We start from the raw sequence: 26,696 nt of genomic DNA, 5'->3' as shown, positions 1-26,696 counted from the left end.
GTCGAGGGTAGTGAGGCAGATTTAGAGCTCCATGTGTGTATATGTAATAAATCATTCCTTTGAAAAGATAATTGCAGCACTGCTAGAGAGAAGAAAAAACCAACTTTGAGGGCAATTATTTGAAAGCTCCTCAAATTAACTTGTGCACAGTTGGTTCTTTGTTATTGAGCGTACATTGGTGAAAGTTGTATCGGGAACGTTAGTTCACTTCATTGAAGGAAGTAATGTAATTCTAGTTATTAATCACTTTAATTTTAAATGTGCTTCGTAAACTGAGAAGACATTAAGCTGTAAGAACAATGTGGAATGCACAAGTAATTAGATGCTTAATGGGCTCCTTTTGAAAACTTTAGGATAACAAAATCAAAATGCTTCAAGGCTCGAAGAAAACTGAGTGTACATATGTAATGTGAGAAAGTTCTGTTTAATTTTACTGACCAAGAATATCACAAAGGCAGTGAAATTAAGTCCCTCTATCAAAAGCAATTTAATAGATTATGCAGAAAGAAATCAAACTATTTTGAGTCAATCTTCTCCATAATTTAGCAGTGCCTTCTTGAGGCACCATGAAATAGAATTTTCTGTGATACTTCACTCTAGAATCCATGCCAAAAAGTATAACGCTGTTCTGCAAATAATCTCCTGAGACATATGTAAGCCGAGGTTTAGTGTTATTGACCATCAGTGCAACTGAACGAGATGGAACCATTTGATATGTTCAATATAAACAATACATGTTTAAAGGTTACTTCATATCATCTATACCAGGAGAAGGAGAAAAAACCCTCAAGCAATTATTCAAAGGATTCTCCATTCTATTTTTGCTAAATGAGATAGCGAGTGATTACTTACAAATGTTCGCTTCTATTTCTACAGTGATATTTTTATGAATATGAACTCTTAGAACTTTGAACCAGCCAGCGGAAAAAAAAGTATACTGGATAATCATCCTTTCTTGTTAAACAAAATGAAATAAATATTAATTGTTTTGACTTCTATTAGCTCTGAAAACAGGTGGCATATATTCTGTTCCAGTTAGCTAATATCTACATTAGTAAGACTTTACATATATGTATATATAAATAAAGCTGTTAAGTTTTAATTATACATATATACATATATATAAATATATATAAAATATATATATATAAAATCTTAAATATATACAATTTTCATTGTGAATTACCCTTCAGTAAATATGAGTGTAAAAAGAAACTTGTTTTAGTGTATAATTGGTAAAGGGAGCCATATTATACATAGAAACAGAGGTGGTTTGGGAATTTAATCCTGGCTGGGCCTCTTATTATCTGCATGACCTTGGGAAAGTTACTTATTCTCTCTGTTTCAATTTCTAATTGAGATTAATAATGTCCAAATCCTATCCAACTCCACCCCAAGAAAACATGTACATTCATCATCATTTAATATTCAGAAAAATTAGGAGCATCTGATACTCTGGAGGGTATCTTAACAATTAGCCATGCAAGATTAGAAAGGCGAAGGATAAATAGGGATCCTCCTCTGTCTGCAGTCTAATGGAGCAAGCAGATATGACTGAACACTGAGAACACTTCAGGAGTTCACATGTCTATGGGCTAAAACTTGTGTGACAGACCAAGGTGTCGTTTCTCTCTTTTCATGCACAGCCTCTATCCCAGACAACAGAGTAATGATAGCATCAGAGAACTGGAATGTACCTACAGAGTCATCAAACCTTAGCACTGCACAGGATAAAAATTTCCTATAGCATCCTTGGCCAGTAGTTATGGAGTAGCTGTTGGATCATTGCTATGTGCAGGAAACTCAGTAATTCCAAAGCTCAGTATAATTTGGGGAACTTTATTCCACAGAAAAGATTTCTTACAGTTGTAAATATGCCTTTTTGTAATTCCATCCTATTGACTTTAGCTTTTGAAGGAACTCATAAAAATCTTGTTTTGTAAGACAGTTAATCAAACATTTAAAGGCACGTTTACAAACATTTAAGGCATGTTTATAAAGCAGCCATTATATTTCTCTTTGGTCTGCACTTCTCCATGTTAAACACCCTCATGTTTCCAGGCCCTTCACAAGCTTGGCTGACCTTGTAGCCAAAAGACAATGAACACTGAACACTCAAATCCCAAATTCATTCAGTCTGATTGGCAGAGTACAAGGTCATTACTTCCAATGCCCTGCTCATCCTGCTTCTACTAATGCATCCTAAAATGGGCTGTGGAGCTTTTCATATAGATTTTTAAAAATTTTTTTTTTATCTAATTATTAGAGTCAAGTATACAGTACATTGGTTAGACATGTATAGTTTATAAAACAATCCCCCTAACTGCTTTCTCTCCTCTGGCTCTCCACCTAAGCCATTACATTAATGCTAACTGCTCACCTAGAATTTTGTCCAAATCTGTGAAACTATTACCCTGGAGAATATACATTTAACCATCTATTCATTCATTTAAGCTATTTGTTCTCCCATTCCTTTAATTCAACCTTTTACCCATGTAATGTAATCTTTTAATATTGTAAATACTACTGATTCTGAAATAATGTTGATTAATCCATTATTCCCATGTTACTAAGATTTGCAGATGTTTCTTAGACACCCTCTTTTGGAGCAGTCAGTCCTAATTTCCCCCAAATTATTTCACATATGATGAGGGCTTGTAATATTTTAAGGCAAAATTTTTTAAAAACGTGGTGTACCTATGTGCATTTCAAAAGAAAGTGCTTTTAAGTCAGCAAAAGCTCTACAAATCATAAAAGTTACATAGATGCAGTATGGAACAATATACTTGAGAAAATTCTCAGGCACTTAAGATAGCTCTTTGACATGAGCCATTTTAATAGGGATTAATCTATATTTTATAACATTAATCTAGTTATAGATTAATGTTATAAAACCAGTAATAAAGAGCCCCAGACCACACGTCAGGAGACATACGCTGAGCTCTTGACGTGGATTTTGGTTCAATAAGACTCTTAGAAGCTCGTTTTCTGTTTATTTCAAGGTATATATAATCCTAAGTAACTAATAACAACACTTTCATCCTGGACACGTAAAGGGAAATGAGGAGCATTAACTGGATATCCCACAAAATAACAAAAACAAAATGTGGTATCACATACGGGTACTAAAGCAGGCATCAGTAAACTGGACTTACGACCGCGGCTTTATTTAGCCACAGGAAAGTCACTTAGCCAGTCTGGGCTTCAACATCCATCATTTGTAAAGTGTTGGCGCTGGGCTCAATGATCTCTAAGATTCCCCCTGCTTGTGTGACTCTGCTGTATGGTTGAGAATAAATTAAGCAAAAGCACTCAGGACAGTTCACATTTAACTAAATAGTTTTATCTACTGCCTAGTTAATATGTGTCCATGCTGATATTTAATATCTGAATATTTATGCTGATATTTAATATCTGAATACTCAGAGGTGGCCAGAAATATTCTGACCAGAGAAAACGAAAAGAAAACTCTGCTGCCCAGTCATGTGTCAGCAAAGAAGCAGTACTGCTAGGTATATGTGTGTGTTTGTGTGTGCACACATGTGGACAGGAGGTGACCAGCACGGAGACCATCAGGTGATCCATAATGTAATCCAATCTCCTCTGGAGTTCATTGTGAATGAATAGAAGGGGAAATGTTCCATAAAGTTTAAATCGTAGTGAAGCAATTCTTCACTAAACCTCTACATCTCCACACAGCTAAACCGAGTAAGCAGAGGGGTTCACCATGTGACCTGCACCTACTAGGCTAACAAGCTAGACAACTCAGCTTTCTAAAAGCCCAAACAACTGCTGAATCCATACCGATAAATTCAGTGAACCTTACCTTGACAAAAGGTGTTGTTAACCCGCTTATAACCTTGTAGACATTCCATCATTTGGTTATATCCATGATAAGCTGCAAGGGAAGAAATAATTCTATATTACTTGCTTAAATTCTTACAATCCTAAACTACTCTATGTGATAACCAAAGCCATTTAAGGCATCAGTGGTCTTATTTCTAAGATACAAATTCAACGTGTATCAATTTCTTTCACATTATCTTGTTTTCTAGTATGCTTCATTTTTTTTTCAGCAAAGTCCCAATTACTTGTCAGCAAATGCTGATTATGTTAAATGAAAGAATCATAAGACTGTTTTATATTTTCTTCCAAATAGAGATTCATTATTTTTATTACAAAGGATCTCTCCTTCCCCAATGCTTTGCTACAGACATTTGAATTATGATAGGTAGGGTGACTATATGTCCTATTCTGCTTGGGAGAGTCCTGAATTACACCTGTTGTTCCAGCAAAGTTCATTAACAGCACTCCACTTCACTCTCAAAATTGTCCAAATTTATACAACAAATTATATGCTTGCCTCAATTGCAGGCTCATGTATTCTAGTTATGAGCTGATTCTTACTAATATGAACCTGGAAAGAATAGGAGGTGATGAGAGGAAGCTGGGAGATGAAAGTGGCTGCTGCGATATGGTTCATCACTCAGAAAACTCTTCAACAATACAAATGTCGCAGTCACCAATTTGCCAACAAAACCCTATTCACTGAAATTTGGACACTCTAAAGTGAGACCTGAGAGACTCCTTGGCACAGCAGATAGAGCATACGTTCTGGGACCAAGCAGACCTAGGTTCAAATCTTGGCTCTGCCTATTGATAGCTCTACAGCTTTGGGAGACAAGCTCCTGGGTTTCGAAATGGCAATTGTGTACAACAGCAGTATTGCATCCACTGAGCAGGTCAGGGTAGTCATGGAGTTTAGAGACCATTTATGCAAATGCCTGTGACAGTGCCTGACAAAAGTAAGCACTCGCTAAATGACAGATGTATTAAGAAGATAACAAGCAATAGAAAATGGGCCATAATCAAAATAGAATGGGTGGTTAGACCACTAAAAAGATCTGATCAAGGAGTAAAAAGGGAAAGCTGGAAGTAAAAAGGAAATCTGCTTATGGAAAATAAAGTTATTTTGCTCCTAGCACATGTTCTTTACTCTTACCACTAATAAAACAGGGTGAATATTTACTAGCCATGTTCCCCTCCTCCTTCGCTTCCTTTCTTTGCCATAATTTCCCTCTCCTCAGATCCTTTGGAATGCAGGAAAACGGTTAAAGTGAGGAGTCTTGGATTAGTGAGCTAAAAGAAGGGAGAGGTTGGCACAGGGGGAGTCACCCCATTTGGCTCTTTGGCAGCTTGTCTAGTCTTTACCCGGATAACGAAGACACTCTGGAGTAGGCTGCCTACAGAGATTGTGGGCTCTCTGTGAATCATTCAAAGCCAAGAGAGAGGTAATAACTTGTTTTAAAAGTTTCAACAGTCATCTACCTCGAGGCAGAGAGTCAAGCCAGATGATCTCTTAAAAGTCTTCCCTAGCTTTGGATTCAATGTTAATTTTCTTCTAAAATCTTTTAAAGGACAAGTGACTTACTCATGCTAAGTAGATTTTTAATAGATTACAGCCTATTTAATAAAATCGCTTGCAGATTTAAAATTAAGTTTTTACAGTAAAAACTGATCAACAATGAAAAGTCTTTCGGTATGTGCCTAAACAAAAACTTCAAACATTAAATAAAAGCCATTTGAAAACTGAAGTCTGAACTACTTTGAGTGAAAAAAAAAAAAAAAAAGCATGGAACACAAAACCATAGCATATAAAGCCAAGGAAAGTCTGCTCTCTTCCAAAACGAATATGATTTAGAGAGTAGTACCAACCAAGGAAAGGAAAATTTTTAAATGACACAGGAAGAATGTGACCCCGAGTGTGTTTCTTGGGAGTGAGTCATTTAGTTCGGTGCAAACGAAGTAAATGTCAGAATGTTAATAGTTTACTTCATTCATAATCCACATTGCTTTTCCTGAAGTGGAATCAGTCTCTTCAATTTTATACATTAAATGAGCCATCATATTAATTTACTTTCACCAGCCCTTAGTTAAAAGTTAGCAACTTCGTATTTTCGTATTATAAATTATTATCAACATTAAAATATAGAGCTAACAAAACCACATAACGCAGTGAGTTTATCCCCAGATGACAGAATTCAAGATAAAAAGATAAAAGGTCAGGAGTGGAAGTTAGGGATTAAAAAGCAAATACAAACAAAAAAATCTATTATCCTCTTTACCTCTTACTGGCTTGCAATTTTGGGATTTAGAAAAGAGAGGAAAGAAAAGAAGCTAAGCAAAAGATACATGGAGAAGGGGAGAAATGAAAAAGAAAAAGGATGAGAAAAGTATTAGAGAACAAAAACCTAGCTCCGAAACAAATATGCAAAAGCAGTTTTCAATTTTTTTAAAGAAGGCCATGCTCCTTCAACATTTTAGATATAAGCTCTCATTCCATGATCCATAAGACCTAACAGCAAATGAGAGCTAAGAGCAAATTCGGGTCTATCTAACCCAATCTCCATGCCTTTAAATCATACCGAATGTCTCCTAGATATCCCTTCGATCAGGTTCCCAACATAATTTTAGGCAAATGGACCTTTCAGTGAGGGGGACCATCACACTCAACCAACTTGCTGGGGATCCACATCGTTGATCATTATCAAATCAGCCTAGCAAGTCCGCTAGGGACATTTTCTCAGTACTGAATATCCTTATTTATGTGATTTTCCCCCTAAATAAAGGGAAAAATTCATTTATTATAAGAAACTTTAGTGGGTGTTTCTACAATGGGTCCTCTAAAAGAATGTAAGAGCAATATCGACAAAAGAAGTGAAATTTACATTAGGCATCAAAAGATTTAGAGAACATGTAAGTTTCAGAGACAAGGAAATACAAATGAGAGACAATTATTTAAAACAAGTTATTATGGCAGAAGAATAGTATATAAGACAGACATGTGGAGGAGAGATTCCAAGGTGGCAGAGTCTAGATTTAACAGAGAGGTTTAAAAGGTAGCTGAGAATATCAACTGAATCAACAAATGTTTAAGAGTAAATAAAAATTATCCAGTTGAAGCAAATGAGAAATTCCTTGCAGCATAAAGTATTTTAAAAAACTATAAAAATCTTTAGTGAAACAAGGCAAAGAAAGATGACTGAGAAAAATATCACTTGCTTTCTTGGCAAAAACATGATGAGTAAGTGTAAAAACACTCAACTTAAAATAAGTTACCTCTGTCTTCCTAAAAAATATTACAAATCAGTTATCCTGAGTTAATGCTACATTCGAAAACTAAAAATACAAGCTATAATTGGGAAGAAAGTAACAGAAAGATGTAAGTCTAAAATTATTCAAATCAATGCGTTCTGAAAAACAGATTTTATAGACTAATCAAAACATGTGGGTGTCAGTCTAGAGTCATGTCACTGAGAACTGTGATAAATAGCGACTAAGAAGAAAATGGGAAAGTACTGTTTGTGTCCTAGTGGTTATAAATTTCTCTTTTACAAATCAGCAACCAATCGTTTCTTCATCTGAGCTTTTTTTTTTTTAAGTGAAATTTAAAAACTTCTGCTATAACGAAAACTACAACAGAAGTTGTGGTTGTTAATAAAAATTTGATTTAAGGAGTTCCACCTAAGAAATGACAACAGCACTGACTTTTACAGGGTTTGAAACCTTTAATTATCATTTTAAAAGCTATCTTATTTTTTTCCCTTCACCTGAGAAAACAGAGCCTATTTTAGCATATCACCTCTTAAAAAGCTTTTAAAAAATATATGTAATCTAACTGAAGAAGGCAATTGATAACCGTGCTTATTAAAAAAACAGAATCGATATGAAAGCTTTCCCAGACTTGCAAGGCTTCTGGAAATGCAAAGTACTGTGCTACATTCCGTAATTCAATAAGAATTCTTTGAAAGTCTATCGCTGCTTCACCATTAAAACAGTAAACATCAGGAAACAGATAGGCTACATTAACCTGCAAAGGAATGATGAAACTGTGTCACTTACAAGGCTTCTTGGGGCATTTCTGGCATTTGTGAAAGCCCCAGGAGGTACCCACGGTTCCGCAGCAGTCCTCCTGCTTTGAAAGGCCGGGGAGCGCTTTGCCACACTGCAATGATGAGGTGTGAAATATGCAGGTTAATTGAGTGCAAGATGCCCAGCTCTAGAGCACTTCATTGTAATGTGCTTCAGCCACATTACAAAACAGTTCCCTTGTTATCAACGGAATTATATGGGGGGGGGGCCTCTAAAACTTCAAAACAAAACACTAGAACAGAATCAAGACGACACTAAAATGAACAAGCATATTTTCCAGAGTTTCTTGGCATTTTTATAAGAGTCTTATGAAAATCTGTCACTGCTTGGAGCACTTTATAAAACTTAAGTTTCCAATGCTTTTTTTTTTCCTTAGTAAGAACTTGAAAACTTACAAGATCAATATAAACCATTAAATTTTTTAGTTTTAACTGTTAAATCTCTCCTGTGGATCTTCAGGGAACAGAGCTATGAGGGTGTGGTGCGTATGTAAACCTGGAGAATGTGGCACCGGTCCCATCTACAAGAGGCTTTTGGTTTTCCTACAACACCAAAGCCTGGGCAAGGAAAGAACAGGAAGGGACAGTACAAGAAGTGGTCATAGGCCGAGCCAGATCAGCTCTGGCAAAGCCAAAGGCTCCAGGCAGCCAAGCGGTCCGACCCGAGGAGGTTAGCTGAGCTAAGAAGATGCAGGCAGAATTAAGCAAGACTAGCAGGCAGCAGAGCAAGGCTGAGAGGCTAGTGGAGCAACTTGAGTTGTCAAATATAAAGACCCATCTCATCACCCTGGTCAATCATGGGAGGTCAGAAGAGGCTGAGAGGCAGGGGCCTGAAGTGAGACTGACTCGATGGGTCAAGAAGAGTCCAGAAAAATAGATTCTGCTCTGTGTACCGATCTGAGGGCAGTTGTGCAGGGAGAGCCAGATGACTCCGTCCCTACTGTGCAGGCTAAGCCCATAGCCCGTATCTAAGGGGTCACTCTGCCTTCTTCTGACTCAACCTCTATAAAATCCTCCAAATGGTTTTGAGAGTCATCTTCCCAAGATGAATCTGATCACGTTACTACTCTACTGATGAAAAATCTTCAGTGACTCTCATTGTCTGAAGACTGCAAGCTCCCTAGCATGATACAGAAGGTACCTCCTATTCCTGCCTTAGACAATTTTTCTGACTTTCTCTCTGTCCCTCTCCACCTCTTATACCCATCCTTCAGGCATACCAAAGGACTCCATATTCTAAACAATCTGTGTCTTTCCAAAAGTCATTTCTTCTCTCTCTACTGGCTCCCCGTTTTTCTTTCCCCAGAGAAACTGTCTTCATCCCGTGAGCCCCAGCTCTGAAGAACCATCACATGAAGCTTCGTGTCTCCTCAGTTTAAGTTCCTCCCTCCTTTTTCTTCCAGGACACTTTCTACACCGCTCCATCGTCTCCACTATGCATTTTAATTAAAATGCAAATGTATTTTATTCATCTTTATGTCCCAGATACACAGTACACATAGCAAACGCTCTATAAATATGGAAGGAAAGAAGAAGAGAGGGAGGGAGGGAGGGAGGAAAAAGTTGCAGGCCATCCAGGCAAGCAGTGGCTTTGTGCAAACCAACAAAAATTAACAAATGAGCACAGGCTAGTGAGTGGAACATGGTAACAGAAGCTCTGGACAGGTGATGAGCCTCAGAAGGGTGGCAGGTAGTAGAAACGAGTCACCTGGCAGGTCTCCAGGGACAGTGCCTCTTTCCCACCAAGTCCAGGCACACGGCAATCTGACTGAGGCTCTAAGTGACGAACTGTCCAAATTGTAAAACAAGACCAGAGATGGCCCAGCACAGTTAATGAAGTTTTAGTTACATCATAGCTTTGAAGTCCTTAAGTTTCTTCATGGTTTTTAATGATTTCGACAGGATGTTGTGTACTCTCCAAAAACAGTACATGATGAGAGGGGGAGGGAGAGGGAAAAACAACAAAACGGAGAATCTGAGAGGGAAAAAAAAAGCACATACTGGCTGGATTCAGGTAGCTCCCAGACTCCTTCGGCTTAATCACAGAATGCTTAAATCCTGAAATACGAAGCAAGGAAGAAGGAAGAGGAAATAATGCTCCAGGCATAAGACTAGAAACAAAATGGTTATGTTGAGAATGCAGAGGTCTCCACTGCTGCAGTCTACTGCCAAAGTGTGCTTAGGGTTTACCTGCAGTTTTGTCAATCAGATTTATGTAGGACACCAGTGCACATCACATGGAGATCATTCCTGTACCAGACTCTTTAGGTTCTTCCCTTAATCAAGCAAAACTCTCAACACTTGCTCATTTTATATGCCCAAAATTTTAGTAGCAGTTAAAATCCAATTTTCACCTTGGATTCCTAGAATGTTTTATTTGGTACAGCAAAAATAAATCATTTCTCTCTACAAGGCCTCAAAAAAAGGTACAAGGTTTTCATTACAGGATTGAGGCGGCTCCATCCCATGGCTTTGTTTTTGCAGGTCCACAGCCAAGAGCAGCACAAGCCATCCAAATCGATTAAATAAATGGCAGTGTAGGTGGTACCACGACACTGTGTGTTCTTCTCAAAACTGGGTTTGCACAGTATGAGAACAGGCTGCAAGGGATGAGGGAAGGCTTACACCAAGGCACGAAGTTGATGTATGCCCCGCTAGTTATTTAACTATGAAGAGCCTTCAACGTGCAGCCAGAAACTCCAACTGGGGTGATCTTTGTAGCCATACGCAGGCTCTCATGCAAGAGTACCCTGCACCGCCAGGTGTTGCCTGGATGTTGGAGATATCTAAAGGAAAAAAAGGTCAAGGAAAGATCATCTCTCCTCCATACCAAAAGGCCACAGTAGACAGAACCACACAGAATAGGATTCAGAATTCAGAATGCCCGTCTCTCAGACTGGTAGATTCTGCTTCCCTGTGAGACATAATCACATGGACACAGACTGATTCTGCCTAACTACATTTTTGTGCCCAGATTGGGGTGATTATTACAAGTTAAAAACACAAATAGAATTTCTCCAATGTGACTTATTCACTACATTTTCAGAGAAAGCCAGTTTCTTATTTCAAGGCATAGCTTATGTATAAGCAATCCAGGAGAAGTGTGCTAAATTTACGACCCAATCTTTAGCTATTTCAAGTCAGAAAGAAAAATCTATCTTGTCGAGTGAACGTGCTATAGCTCACACAACCTTGGACTGCCAATTAAGGGACACTATAACTCCACACATCCAAGCGAGGACTCAGCAAATGTGTGATCCACACAGAGGGCTACAAACAGAACAGTGACGGTTCAGGCACCCAGGTCCTGTGAGTATCAACTGAATAAAGTAGAGATAATAAGACTACATGTAGCTACGATGGCAGAGTTCAGATATGTAAAACCACCTTGTTGCTCAAAGCAAGTTGCACGATGAAGGTATTAATAGGACTCAAGGCTGCAAATCACAGGAAGAGAGGATTCGACTCATTAAGCAGGAGATCTTTTCAACAGTAAATGCTCCTCAACAATGGAAGATGCTGACATCTTCACTGGGAGGGGAAACTGGATGATCATCTGTTAGGAACACCCAGGATATAAAGCAGATGACTTCCATGATTTCTGGCAGATCTAGGGTTCTATGTTCAGTGTATACAGACATATATTCGATTTTGGAAATGCAAAACCACACTAGGGCCAATCTCGAGTACCTCTGTTGCTCTCATGTCTGTAAGAGGACCGTGACTTGGCAGATGCCCTTCTAACCATCTCTTTGGTCTTATTTCCTCCCTCATCAACATCTCCAGGAATGCTGACCCAAATCTGAGCCTCCTCCTATAGGATTATGCAAACTAGATGGAATAGAGAAAAATAGAGCCACTCCTGACCCCAATTAACCAACACATTGACCATAATTCTTAGAAAATTGGGTGTGTAAAAATAACTCATTGACCCCTCCTATCTGTTTTAGCACCATGCCTCAGAAGGTAAGGCTATTCAAGAATCATTAGAATTATCACACAAATGTCCATGTTATAACATTTATAACACAAAAATTTCCATAAGCAATGGTGTGAAAACCTTTAATTTTGAAAAGTTAAGAATAGATTGCTGTATAATGTAGTTTTCTAGGTCTTGATCTGAATGAGAACACTTATCTACAGACTTCAACCTCAATTTGTGGTAATTTATAGCCCTTTCCTGATACACAAAGTCAAGTTGTGATTACAATTATTTTTAGAGCTCCCTATAAATACGAGTTGCTTCAGAGATGAACAGTAACTTAAAGAGATTGCGACAAATATCGGAGCGTGGCTTCAGGAGCTTTAATTTTCGTATCTTAAAATTACTGGTACCTACAAAATCTTCATTCCAAGAATGTTTGCTCCACTGTGCCAGGTTCTGGGGAAGGAAGATCCAGCAGTGGGGAAAAGAAAGGAGCGCTGGACTAGAACCATTACACCTGCATCTAAACTCCAGCTCTCTCTGACAAGCAGTGAGATATTCAACAGACTGTCCAGCCTCTCAGGGCTAGTAACGGGACAATGAGTGATCATCCCAACTTCAAAGGATTGTAGTGACATTAAATAATGCATGTCCAAGCAGGGTTGCCTTTACCCCATCAGCACCTCTGTGGGGACCAGAAAAGGGGGACCTTTTGGGATTTCTTCTGCACTAGGACATAGGATTCAGTAAGCAGAGGGTAGGCTGGATCCCCCTCCGCCCCCTCAGCTGGTGTCCTGTATGGGTACAAGCTATAACATGTTAAAGTAATGGCCATTTGCTAGGCTCTCAGGATACATTGAAAGGAGTTCAGATATTTCGCTAGTAAAAAGTCTACTCCATGAAGATGCCGCCAAAACAAAAACTATTGTTTAGTCTTACTATTGAAGGCATTTAAAATAATATTGAAATACTCTTACAAATTATCTTTGTCACATATATGTAACTCATTTTGCTTTGTTATCCTTATCTACTGAAGTATAAAATACTTTGAGTTTGAATAAAGACCATTTTCACAAAGAGAATATGGCACTGAGCCCAGGAACAAATAAATGAACCTTAAAATATTAAAGTAATACATATTTTTTTAAATGTTTCTAGAGATTGCACTGAAGTAATACATGACAGAGAGAAAGCTGATTGACTGCAACTCTTGCAAGAGTACCAAGGGCCGTGTTTAGGCAAGAACTGAAACAAGACAGTGACTCAACCGCTGTACTGGGGAGAGAGAGATTCCAGAGAGATGGAGCAACTCTCACGAAGGCCAGGACCCACCACCAACTGGGAGAAGACCCAGGGGCTGGGTGGGTAGGAGAAGAGGGACAGACAAAGGCAAGCCAAATACAGAGGAACAGAGAGTGAGTGGGGAAAGTCCAAGAATGAGAAGGAGCTAAACCATGAAGAATTTTTCAAACTTAAAGGTTCGATTTGTAGCTGATTATCAAAATTAATCAGGAGACAGGGGAAAGGAAGCATCCCAGTTCCTTTTTCTAAAGCAAAAAGTTTTGGATTGCTGCCAATTAAGTACTGGGTATCTTCAAAGTCATGGCGAACACAGAAATATTGATGAAAACGAAAAGAAAGAGGAGGAAAAGATAGCTTTTATAAAAGTATAGATTTTTACACCTGGTACTTCTCCTCAAAAGTGAAGAAAAAAAAAATAACTATTGGGATAGAGTATATCAGTCATAGCAGAAAAAAAGGAAGAAATTATATGTAAGGTAAACACGATCAGTAATCATCAGAGGGAAAAAAATGAGATTGGATAATTATTAAAGGCTCATTGGCTATTCTTCTCCTAAAACAAATAGCAGAAGAGAACTTTTAAGTTCAGCAAAAATGAGCTCTTTCCCCAACATGAGAGACATCCTAACACAAAGCAAACACCCAGGCATCTCCGTGTCCAGCAGAGTTGGAGCTTTATGGCTGTGAAATTGACCTTCCCATACAATCATGTTCCCTGTGGGCCCAGTGAAAAGCAGTGTGAGGATGACCTGTCACTGAGAAAATGGTAAGAGCACAGCTTTTGAAGTTGTACCAACATGGGTCCAAATCCTCACTTGACCAATTACCACCTACGTGACCATAGACGAAACTCTCAAACTCTGCCTGCTTCCTCTTCAGTAAAATGGAACTAAAAATGTCCATTTTCACAGAGCTCTTAAGGGGACTGAGACGATACATGGGAGACAGATTCTACATGAAACGGCCACAGCTCCAGCACACACAAGGCTCACAATCAATATTATAGACTCTTCCCACCAGGGCCCTCATTTAAAAACGTGAACAAAGAACCAAGGAGTCTAACAGTTGCTTGATATACAATGTCGCAAAGTCAACTTACAGAGAAGATGTGTGTAAAATATAAATAATTAAGTTAGATACAGAAACAAGAAAAGTAAGATATTCTTAAGATTTTGCTAAAAATGTTCAAGTTTTCACAAAAGTACGCTGGCTGGTAAAGAAATGTTCAGAAAATAAATGTGAAGGATTCGTAATTATATAGATTTCATTTTAATTCTACTCGAGAAGCACAACATGGTACCTCTGAATTATATAACTCAACCAGTTATATAACAATATAATGTTATACACACACCCACACACACACACCCACACACACACACACACACGTGTGTGTGTGTGTATAACATATAACTCAGCCAGTTATTACCGCTGTTCAAGCAGCAGGTGATTTCACTTTGGGGACATGAACATCCTCCCGGTAAAGCACCATGTCTTAGTGCCAGAAGACCAAGACCACGAAGCCAAACCAGCGGAGCCCACCCTGCATCCCCTCCCCACAAGCATCCAAGGCCCAATTGTAAAATACTGGAGAACACGCACACACACACACACACACACACACACACACAACATATAACTCAACCAGTTATTACCACTGTTCAAGCAGCAGGTGATTTCACTTTGGGGACATGAACATCCTCCCGGTAAAGCACCATGTCTTAGTGCCAGAAGACCAAGACCACGAAGCCAAACCAGCAGAGCCCACCCTGCATCCCCTCCCCACAAGCATCCAAGGCCCAATTGTAAAATACTGGAGAACACAGAACTCCCTAAGACAGGTCCCAGAGAATGTATCTGCCCTTCCATGTTCAGCTAGTGTTACGGACTGAATATTGAGTGCTCCTTCCCCCCAGTTCATATGTTGAAGCCTTGACTTCTAACGTGATGGTGTCAGGAGGTGGGAGCTTTGGGAATTAATTAGGTTTAGATGAGGCCATGAGGGTGGAGCGCTGCTTATGAGGAGAGGAAAAGACCAGAGTTCCTTCTCTCTCTGTCATGTGAGGACACAGCGAGAAGGTGAGTGTCTACAAACCAGGAAGACAGGCCTACCAGGAAACAATTCTGTTGGCACAGTCTTCAGAGCTGTGAGAAAATAAATTTTGGTTGTTTAAGTCACCCAGTCTATGGTATTTTTTTACAGCAGCCACAGCCAGTTTATATAGATAGCAATGGTTTCTTGTGACTCCTCTATGCCCAGAAGAGATGGAAATAGTAGAAAGAACACTGGCGTTAGAACCGGAAACCTCAGGTTTAGTCCTCACCAACCGCAAACTCAGTATAAGGTGTGAAGCCAATTAATTTACTTCTCTGGACTTTAACATCCTCACCAATAAAATTTTAAGGATAGACTAGTTGCTAATAGTCATTGATGTGCCTAAAATCTATGATTTTATTACGAAGGCCCTAGCGCGTGGGCGAGGGTATCCTGGAAGCTATGGTGGAATGGTGTCCTGTGTCCGGGCAATCCTGTGAAGGTCACTGTTCCTGAAATGCTCCCTGCCTGCCAGGGTGACACACTAGACTCCATGATGCCACATGTTGCCTCATCCTAACATCATAACCTGAGACCTGGACCAACTCCGCCACTGGTAACCAACATGAGCCTCTTCTTCTCAGGCTCGCCCCTTTCCTGCCAGCCTAGACTCACAGAAAAGGCAGCTCCAGCTTCCTGAAAGCCACCATGGCTCTTCAACAACTCCTCTCTAGATTATACTGTAATAACTAATCCTAATGAATTATATGATTATCAATCTGCAAATATCAGAAATTATTCAAGATGGTCATAATGGAAATGCAGATTTTGTGTGACTTGGGCTGTGACTCATTACAAAGTCACACTACAGTCAATCGGCCTACATTGCACAGAAATCCCGTAAATTATTCCACCTGTGCAGTTGCCATGCTCACCTCCCACCATATCCAGAAGTACATTATTCCAATGTTCTGCCATAAAACTTTGGAGTATTCTGGCAAACAGAAGTTACGATCTCAGTATTAGGAATTTGGTTGAGGACTGTGGATCCCATTTCGGGAAATCTTGACTTCTTTTCATAAAAACCAGAATGAGATCCCTTACGGGGGAAAGTTCTCACTGGATGTAAGGGGCTGGATTAATCCAAACTCCTGTCACGGCCCTTCTTTGTTCACACCATCAGCCTTTTTGCTCCGATATAAACACACCTCCACTCTGGCAAAGTGACTTCTGCCCATCTTCTGAGCGAAATGGTGTGCTTTTAGCCTCTGGACCAACTACGGTTCCAAATTAAACTGGAAAACCTCATGAGAGCTCTTCAGCGTCCATGTACCAGAACGTTAAATGTGTTTATCTCCATGTGCCAATAAGAAAGAGGTTCCAAATCTCTGAACCCTATCACTAATGCAGCTACAGCAACATATTTGATCAACTTGTTCTAAAGGTCCGTTGTCATAAAGGAGAATATTGTACGATGGAGCACTGGCAGGGTAACAGGCATTGTCTCATAAGAAGAGGAAAATGCTTAAATACTTCCAGATTTTCTAAAAGAACTTGTAAAAAATTTGCTTTGGCTTGGGCAGAACATTCTTTATAGGCAAGTTCTTTTTTTTTTTTTTTTTAAATCAACCCAGCTTTCTTTTATTAGAGTAATTAAAACAACGTTAGGCATTTTGGGGTATCTGATTCAACCATAATCCTCTGATATTTCAGGCTATTGATTTTACAAAGCATTGACTGTGACTAGGGCACTAACTGATGGAAATGAATCCACATCGATTTCTGAGAGTGTATTTGTTCAAAGCCTGCCGAAGCCAAACCATGGGCTTCAAGGAATTCCAGACAACTACTTTAGTTTATGAAACAGTATTCTACACGTTACACTAAAGCAAAAATGGTTTTAAAGTAACATACGAAAGGTAAAAATTCTTAAGCGTGAAACTTCTGAGTCTACTTGACAACTTTTCTAAAGAAAGGACCAAGGCTGGGCTGCCTGCTTTCTCCACTTCTACAATGATTTGAGCATTTCAAAAGTCAAGTCTACAGGTTGTGTGTGATATGGGTGTGTCTTGCTTTTCTTAAATCGCAGAAATAGTAATTAAGTATTGTCATGACTATATTTCTGACATGCTAATTCCCCTTTAGCCTTACCCTGCAGTAAAACAACACAAATCACATCATAAATTCTAATACCAGATGGTGAAAATAAAAGATTTATTCTAAGGTCCATTACCAAGGATGTGTCTATAAAGAAAGATTCATGTTGAAGGAGAAAATAAAGATGGGCATATAGGCATGGTTATTATTGCCATGGCAACCAGATCACTCCCAAATAATGAACATATTTTCCCCAAGGCTTATTTCTACAACTGCATTGAGAGAAATTTTCTATATTAAGTTTCAGTGTTTATCGGTTTCCTTTTAGTCAATGCAGAGATACTGAAAGGAACAAAAGAACATTTTGGGCCTCTTAGCACTATATAAATTCTAACAGGTGCCTCATTTGGTTAAGCCTTTAGTTTTCTGTGTCTTATCCAAGTATACAGAAATCAAAACTAATAATTACTTGTGGTTTGCTTGCAAGTAATGTATGAAAACTGAATGCCACAAGTCATATTAATAGTTTTTTTGTTGCTGTTGTTCCTTGCAAGCAGTGACTCGAGTCTGTCTTGACCACTTGGTGGAAACATTTACTGCTCACCTAAGAACCACGTGCTCCCCCCCGCCACGTCCCGGCTCCCCAAACGTATCAGTCAGCTGTGGATGCCATAACAAAATAACATGGACTGGGGGCGCTTTAACAACAGACATTCATTTCTTCACAATTCTGGAGGGTCAAAATCCAAGATCAAGGCGCCAGCATGGTTGCTTCTGGTAAGAACTCTCTTCCTGGCTTGAAGGAGGTGCCATCTCATCATGTCCTCAACATGGTGAAGAGAGCAAGCTCTCTGATGTCTCTCATAAGAACGGCAAGGCCCCACCCTTGTGACCTCATTCAGTCTTAATTACCTCTTTGGAGACTATCTGCAAATACAGATACATTGGAGGCGAAGCTTTCAACATACGAATTTTGAGGGGGGCCATGATTCAGCCTATAACACTAAAAGTTAGGCAGGGCCACATAATGTAATGAGCTATGGGAAATGTAATGAGCGGCCCCTGAAGGACCTCTCCCCCTGCCATGGGAACTGAGGCCATGTACGCTAGGTAACACACCAGTAACATGGTGGAATCACCATCGGCCTGAGTCTCCAAGCGATGTGTAGCACAGAGCCCCCTGCTCACCTGTCAGACATCTAGTGTATACAGAATCTAAGCTTTTGGTATGTTTATTACTGCAGCGCCACCTAGCTTAACCTAATACGAAGATATTTACTGACTACTCATCTGTGCCCAGCACTGAGCTGCGTTCCTAATGGCCCTGCCCTCTTGAAAAGGACAAATTTGTGGGGAAGAGAAAAGTGGCACAAAATCAACAACTTTAAGATAATTAAATTCAAAATGGTCTGATTGGATTCAGAAAACAGTAAGAATTCAGGGAGGACAGTGCCATGTGGGTTGAAGAAGGTCTGGAAGGCTTTTTGGAGGAGCCAATGCTTGAAAGAAATTTCTCATTCTAGGTGTCAACTATATTTGACATTTGTGCAGTTTGCTCTGTCTATAGACCCTATGCATATGTTAGTTTGCACCACTGGCATCTAACATTGTGGAAAAGAAGAACGATGTCAAAATCAGCATAATCGAAGGACTGCAGGGCCAAAAGAGGCCTCAAAGGTCCACTCAGCCAAACCATTTATCTAAAAATTAAAGAAACCAAGGGCCAGAGATACGGTCAGTTTGCCAAAATGATAAAGAGCGCTATCAACCTGGAAATACCAACACAAGCCTGTCTCTACCTCTCTGAGCCTCAGGTTTCACTTAAGTAAACTGGAGACAAGCATACCGACTTTTCTTGGTTTTGAAGTTTTTCTGACGGTCAAGTAAGGTCACAAATGTGAATGTTCTCTATCAGCCTCTGTTAAAGCTTGCACATTCGAAACCAGTCGTCCCAAGGTGGTCACCTTGAAGCACTGCTGTCTATGACAAAATATTCAGAACTACTCTGGATTTCAGAATTCTCTTCAGGGCTGAAGACATATCATTTAAAATATTCTCGATGGTGAGGAAATCCTTGCCTGCTGGGGGCTAAATTAACCATTGGAAGCTTTCGGATTCATTGATAATACAGTAAATAAAGGAGCTGCAGAAGATCAAAGATAGATTCATTTTCATGTACCACTCACACACTGGTGGTTCTGAAACAATTCTTTCAAAACAGAAATTTTGAAAATGTGTGCACAACAGCAAAATCACTAGAGTAAATGCACAGTCTGATAAAGACATCTTGTTGAAACGGCATCTCCAATCTTATCCGTAAATTATTTTCCACACAAAAGGAGAGAAGAGAAGGAAAAAAAATGGAAAGATGAGGGAAAAAAGGAAACAGGACTATCATCATTGCAGGGGAAGGAACAGGGTGGAGGAGGAGAATCATTTTGTCATCTCTCGACATAGAGCTATGTTGCCTTTTTCACTACAACTTTCTAAGTCAGGTTCCAGAGGATTGGTTTTTTGTTGTTGTTGTTTTTTAGGAAATCAGATGATTCCACTTCATTTTAGTAAATTTCAGTTCCAAGGGATCATACAGACAAAGCCAAGAAACATCAGACCCTAGAAATACCATCTGTGACTCTTCAAACATTTTTATAATGTAGAGAGCCTAAATCAACCATCAATTCAAGCTATGATCTCTTAAAAACTACTTCCAGCATGCTCAGAACTGACATCTTCAAATGTAATGAACACAAGATCTTTCCACTTTGCCAGTATCAGAAACGATGTAACATACTTCCACTCGGAACTGCCCCATAATTATTATCAATGCCTATTCTTCTGCAAAAGCAGGAATTATTAACGGGTATATTATGTTAGTGAGCCCTAGAGGTATAAAATATGGAAATTTGATATCCCATGTCATGACAAAGGCATTTTCATTGCCAATAAAATGAAAAACATCTGAGAGAAGGGCCTTGGGAAGGATCAAAGAGGCATAAACTTGCTCGTCCATTAAACAAGTCAGGGTAAGTGAACACTCGAAGCTAACAGACTCTTTGGTGTCCAGAAGACATTGGCCTGGGCAAAGCCTGGCTATTAGGCCGTAGGAAGGGTAATGTCTGGGTCATCACCCATTCTCTGAAGTACTCTACTTCAGTTCTAAGAATCTGTATTTTGATTACCCTAACAGCTCAGTCCCACATTCTCAATCCAAATAAAACTAGCAGTCCTCCCCTCCACTGGCAGGAGCCCAGTGACATGCAGACATGTTCTCTTTCACATGCAGCATTTTCCCCCTTTGGATCTTATCCCTGTCCTTACCGATCGTTTTGACTCCAGGGAAGAAGGCCCCTGCACGAAGTCAGTCTGGCAGCCGTTGCTGGAGCAAGACCAGCCCACACTGCAGAGCTCCAGGCACCTATCACTGAGATGCGTGTCACACCTTCAGTGATACCTTTGCTGTCGACACAGGTAAGGTTTGGCAAGGATGGCCATTTCAGAGCCACTGGAGACAACCAGATTCGCTCACACTCAATTAAATATTTCTTAGATTATGCCAAAGGAGTATGTGAGTGGGACACTGAAGAAAAACCCAGATGGCACAGGAAGTGCCTGGTGTTAATGACTTATTCCACCTGAAAGAAGCCAAATTTCAGTAAATGCAATCAGCACACCCCAACAGGGCCCTCTGCTCATGGAGAAGACAGACATCTCATAGCTCCAGGCCTGCCTTCCTTAAGCAATGCCCAACAGCACCTCTGAGAGATGAAGTTCACCTGGGAGGATGCGGGCTGAGGAAATGGGCAAGGGGAGAGGGCCACATATATACACTTGTGCCCACTGTTGCCCCAACATGGCTGACTCAGTTCTCCTTCCCACATAAGGAAAAATGCATAAGTGAGAGGCAGGGAGTCTCTGGTGTTTTATAGTTATTCTTTCTTTAGACTTCTCATCCATTTATGTACTTTATGGTCCCAATGTAGAGAAATAACCAATGCGAAATGCTTCTGGCATCATCTCTATTAGAATAAAACCATTATTTCATTATAGCTTTAGGCCTCACCGTAGTAACACTCTTATAGTCAGGGAAGAGGAGATGCTGTGGAAATTAAAGAACAGGTTTCTAAGCAGAACTTAATATCCCAACTCCTTTAATTATGCACTAAACGCACTTTGCATCATTCAGGAGAGATATTGAACGTCTACAGCCTATTCTACAACTACATCTGTTATCTATTCATCTACCTATATTTTTCCTGCCATGTGGAATTGACAGGCATGACATCTGTTTCCCTACTTTCTCATTGGCTTCTGTGTGGTAGAAACCAAGAAATATTTTTCTTCAAAGTCCTGTGACAGGAGTATTGAGACTTTTTTAAAAGTACTTTCAGCCACGTAATTAAGATACTTTCCACTTCAATGAGCTCACACTTTCCCGTTAATTTCTCCATGATGCTTATTTTAAAAAAAACAAAATTTTTTAAAACAAAAGCTAAGTGCATCTGTTTGGCCCTTCAGAATTATGTGTGTATTCTAGTGCTAAGGTTTAGGGCTTGATGATGTTATTGAATTTATCTGCCAAAAGAGACCCATCGCCAATTAAATAATCTCTTTTCTCCAATGGCCCATTTTGTTTCCATTTTTCCTGTCCAAAGAGAACTGTTGGAACAACTTCTGAAAGTTCTAGGGGATCCCAAACAGTTCTCATGTCACTTTAACTCGGTTTTGCCCCAGGTCTTATTATTTATATGACCAATAATTAAAGGAAAGAAAAAATTTTCCAATGATTTTTAAATTTCACATCAAATACTAGTCCTTTTTTGTCTTCCTAATCCACATAAAGATTTTCCTGTATAGAACATACATTAGAGAATTTGGAGTTTGTTTCTTATGTTTTTTAGTTTTTTTTTTTTAACAGTTACACAGGATTTTATGGTTGCAAACTATAAGGGTGGGTTTGTGTATTATTTGACCATCTTTATCTGTGTACATTTACTTCAAGTTTTCCAGTATTTTTGTTCTTCTGAGTTAATTCAGGTGTTTATATGTGGAATTTTCTGCTCTTTTGGCATTTGCATTAAGTTCTTGAAGAATTTTTTTGTCTCATAATGCCTATGTCTAATGAAGGAGCACGTCCCCTTTTAATAAAGAGCATATGATTGTGCAACCAGGCAATGGCAGACACAGCTTGGAAGCTGGACTCTGAACCCTACATATGACCCTGAACTCTCTTCAGATGAGGTCTTTTCGTACCATCTGGCATCATTAGGTCACTATAAATATTTGTTTCCAGCAATTAGGCAATAAAAAAAATGTTTGAAACAACCAAAAACTTAGATGTCAAATAAGCTGCAAATTTAGGTCACAGTTTAAAGCAAAGGGTGCCCTTGCACAGTGGGAAACATGTATATATATTCGATGTCCCCCATGCTGCAAAAACAGATTAGAAGTGTATTTTCTGAAATTTGGCCTCTCCTTGTAGGAGAAAACTAGCATGGAAATGTTCAAATTTTAAGCACATGAACACATGAGATTCTCCTGAAAGTAGCTGGTAATTGTAACCACTGGAGATGTTATCCTAACTTGATCTATACAGTGGGCAAACTCTCCAAAATGTTTTCAAATATATAAGGTGTGCCACTGTTTACCTCAGGTAGCAGATATCTATCTCTGTCAAAATTATGACTTGTCAAGTGCTTCAAACTTGATTTACATTCAAGAATCCCATTCCTCTAAGCCACCCCATGTTCTATTAATTTCTAATCTTTTAATACTTTAAATTTAATGATGCCTGTACCCAGCCCGATCCCCATAAAAATCAAAACTTTATGTGCTCTTAAGAACAAGAAATTATTTGAGGACTCTGAAAGATGAAACATCACTGTCTGCAATTGGAATGACATGCCCCTACACCGTATCTTCACACCCTCTGTCAAAGTGAAAAACATTACAGTTATTTCTAATTCCATTATTCCTGATCTTTTCTCTTTACAATACATGCCAAAGAAATGTCCTCTGTTCTCATGAATCAGACTATCATGAGATCTAGTCACTGACCACTGGCTTTTTTCTATAATCCTTCCTCACTGCATCTCTAACACAGCATCAGATTCGCTGAATGATAGCCAAGAATACATCATTCTTGATGTCAGTCAATGATGGGGCTGCTTAAAACAAGATGTAGCCACTCATCTTCACCTCACGATCCTCCCCCAAAGGTCAGTTAATCAATCACGGCAAGCGTTTATCTGATTTCTAAAGCAAGGAAGTTCAGAATAGTCCACTCATCTCCATCTTTTTCTTTACAACGGCCTGTAATCAAGTCCTAATGCTCGATTCTTCACAAAAGCCCCTACATTCATCTGTTTATTTTCATCCTAGATTGGACCCTGGTCATTTCGCAACTGGACCAAAGCCAAGGTCTCTTCCTTGGCTTCCTCATGTCTACCGTCCCTGCAACCACCCACTCCATTTATTTGAAAGTTGAAACATTTATTTTCTAAAAATTCATTCGATGTATTTAATTCATTAAAGTTACAGCTTTTACATTCAGCTTAAAATTATATTATTATATAGGCATACCTCAGAGATATTGCCGGTTCAGTTCTAGACTGAACACAACAAAGGTTAGGTGTAAAGGTTTGATCAGGTTCAGGTTAAACATTTTTGGCAAGAATACTTTTAGGGTGACATGTAGACTTCACACTGTATTACATCAGGAGGAACATAATGTCAGTTGTCCCACTTTTAATAATTCTGAGTTTATCACTTGATCAAGGGGAATTCATGCTATCTTTACCCTGACACTAAGTCCTTTATATTGCACTATGTCTCAGGTTTAAGAGGCTTCATATTTGTGCAAACACCTGCCAGGAATCCTGAACTATTTTACATTTCTGGTCTCTTCTGACACTTCTTCCTCACCCATTTCTTGCAAAAGTCTATTTTCACTGTTTAATTATTCTCTCCCTTTTCTCTCTGAGTTTGGTTTCCTAACCCATCATCCATTTTCCTCCACCATCCATGCAGTTCTTGAAATTCTACTTTATAAAACTTCCCTGAATTTAAATACGTTAATCACAGTTCGAGCTGGGTTCTCAACCCCAAGTTTACTGCCTAATTATGAGAATGTGCCACAGAAACGAGGGCTATTTCTGCCAAATTTGTTTTGTACATGACCTCTCATGGCAATTCATAAACACAGGTGCTTCGTGATAACTCTATGGCACTCAAAGTCTCAATAGTCAAAATCTGCAGCTAATAAGAGTGTTCCCACAAGCAAAGCTCTAGTGAGCATTTATGCAGTTGTTTTTGCCATTCGTTTAAAATCTACCTCTACCACCTTCTGTAGCTCTATATGCAAACCAACCACTGCAAGAAAGCACGAATGTTTTCAAACATCTTTGTAGGATACATCTTGTATACTACTGACTGCTTTACAGAAATATATTTTTTTTAAATACCTGGTCACCCTAAATGCACTAATTAATTGGGCAATCATAGGCATCCAGCAACATGTCTCACCAATGGGACAAATATATATGCTAAGAATATTTCCTGAAAATAGGTCTTATTTTGAAGCTGTGTATTAGTGACTACGCAGGCAAAATGAATTAAGATTTGAGGTCACTGTCTGGATCACTCAGACCAAAATTCTGAGAGGTATACAGATAAGGCAAAAGTATTCTACTGAGTTTGAATTATGTGAGTAACTCCACCAGTTATCCAGTTTGTTTTGATTATATAGTCTAGCTTAGGCTTAAAAGTAAATGATTTTTTTCTATCTTTCCTAGTTAGCAATCATCTGTCTAACATTACACAAGAATAACAAGTTTGTGAATACTTTATTTTCTTGCTTTTTATCATCTGTGTTCCAACTTGGAAACCAGGAAGAAAGGCACTGGGCACATAGTTTTAAAAGGACTTGCTTTTTCCTTTCTCATGACCAACCTAAGCTGGAATGACTAAACAATGCAAATGGCACCGAATTCATCCTCCCTCTCCAAGGCTATTCAGGGCAAAATTGTGAAGTGTATGAAGTTTATCTTCAGTCCCACTGCCACTATAAAAATCTGCTCTTAGCATTAGATTCCAGACTTTACTTCTAAGTTATATTTAAATCGATGCTGTCCCTTGTCCCAAAAGTGTTTGCTTAAACCTGGTCTTCAATTGATGAATGAAGAGCTATGGCAGATTTAGGAGGCATTTCAAGCATCTGCAAACAGACAAAGGCTCTGTTTGGAGAAATCAACCCTTCTCTGTCCTCCCTGAAGTGATGTGACATAGTGATCACCCACTCTGACGATTTTTAAGTTTGACACTAATGATAGATAGATATCTTTTAAGCTAGTATTTGCATATGTTTGGAGAAATCAACCCTTCTCTGTCCTCCCTGGAGTGATGTGACATAGTGATCACCCACTCTGATGATTTTTAAGTTTGACACTATTGATAGATATCTTTTAAGCTAGTATTAGCACAGTTCTCTATAACACTTGCCAAGCAGTGCTCACATTACCTTGTCTAATATTGACAAAGCCCCATATTCCTGTCTCCACCTTACAGATACTTAAACCTGGTTTCCTGCCACCAAGTGCTGGGCCCATGGCTCTAGCCAGGATCTTATATAACTCCACGTGGGTGCTCTTTACATCCAGGTCCACAAACCAATTCTGCCTTCCTCCCATGGAAGAAAGGTGATAACCCTACAATGGATTTGCCCAGTATCTAAAAGTATCTTCCAGGTTTCTAAAGCAGTAACAATCAATTCTTATTACCCCAGAATATTGCACACACACAATATTTTCTCAATAGTCAGGTGAGAACAGAGAAATAATAACAAATGCACCTTACCTACTCTTCCCATGTGGGGCTGAAGGTATAATCAAATGACAGAAGGAGAACCACAGGAAAAAGCTACATCATTATCGCATAATCCCAAAGCAGGTAGCACCAAGTGGTTGAGGTAGAAGAGCCAATATTTTTATGTTGCCTTCACTATGTAGTTTTAATGATGAATTTTAAAGAAAATCAGCCTTTCTCTCACTTTATAAGAATACAGGCCCAAAGTTACATGTCAATTCAATTATATTTAAAATACACTTCAAACAACTCATTGCTTACCATTCTCATTATGAATTTTATAAGAAAACAAAAGATGACAAATTATCACTGCATGATGGGTTCCAAACTTGACTGTACCTCCTAACCTGCAAATCATTGCAAAAAAGGCATAAGTATTTTTAAATGCTTTGCAGAATATATCTCATGTACCATATCTCATGCCTGACATATGTTTTATACACAGATCGCCTTAACTGAAAAAATATAAATGACAATCATGGACTTCCAACAGCATTTCTGGAAGCTCACGACTTAAAATTAACTTATAGATCAGCGGTTGGCAAGC

At 39.1% G+C, this 26,696-nt stretch overlaps 1 protein-coding gene across 4 annotated transcripts in view; it reads right to left on the bottom strand.

Annotated features, from left to right (window-relative positions):
• The window catches only part of LTBP1 (latent transforming growth factor beta binding protein 1), a 204,125-nt gene that overhangs the window by 138,091 nt on the left and 39,338 nt on the right, over positions 1–26,696 (bottom strand). For all 4 annotated transcript variants that reach the window (XM_015588228.2, XM_015588229.2, XM_015588230.2 and 1 more), the window contains exons 4-5: positions 7,903–8,005; positions 3,827–3,898 (exon numbers count right to left, since the gene is read on the bottom strand). In XM_015588228.2, coding sequence (XP_015443714.1) covers positions 3,827–3,898; positions 7,903–8,005 — 175 coding nt within the window. The remainder of the gene's footprint in view (positions 1–3,826; positions 3,899–7,902; positions 8,006–26,696) is intronic.

The sequence above is a fragment of the Pteropus alecto genome, unplaced genomic scaffold (assembly GCF_000325575.1).
Source record: "Pteropus alecto unplaced genomic scaffold, ASM32557v1 scaffold61, whole genome shotgun sequence".
Taxonomy (NCBI): domain Eukaryota; kingdom Metazoa; phylum Chordata; class Mammalia; order Chiroptera; family Pteropodidae; genus Pteropus; species Pteropus alecto.
This window is presented reverse-complemented; position numbering and strand designations above follow the sequence as displayed.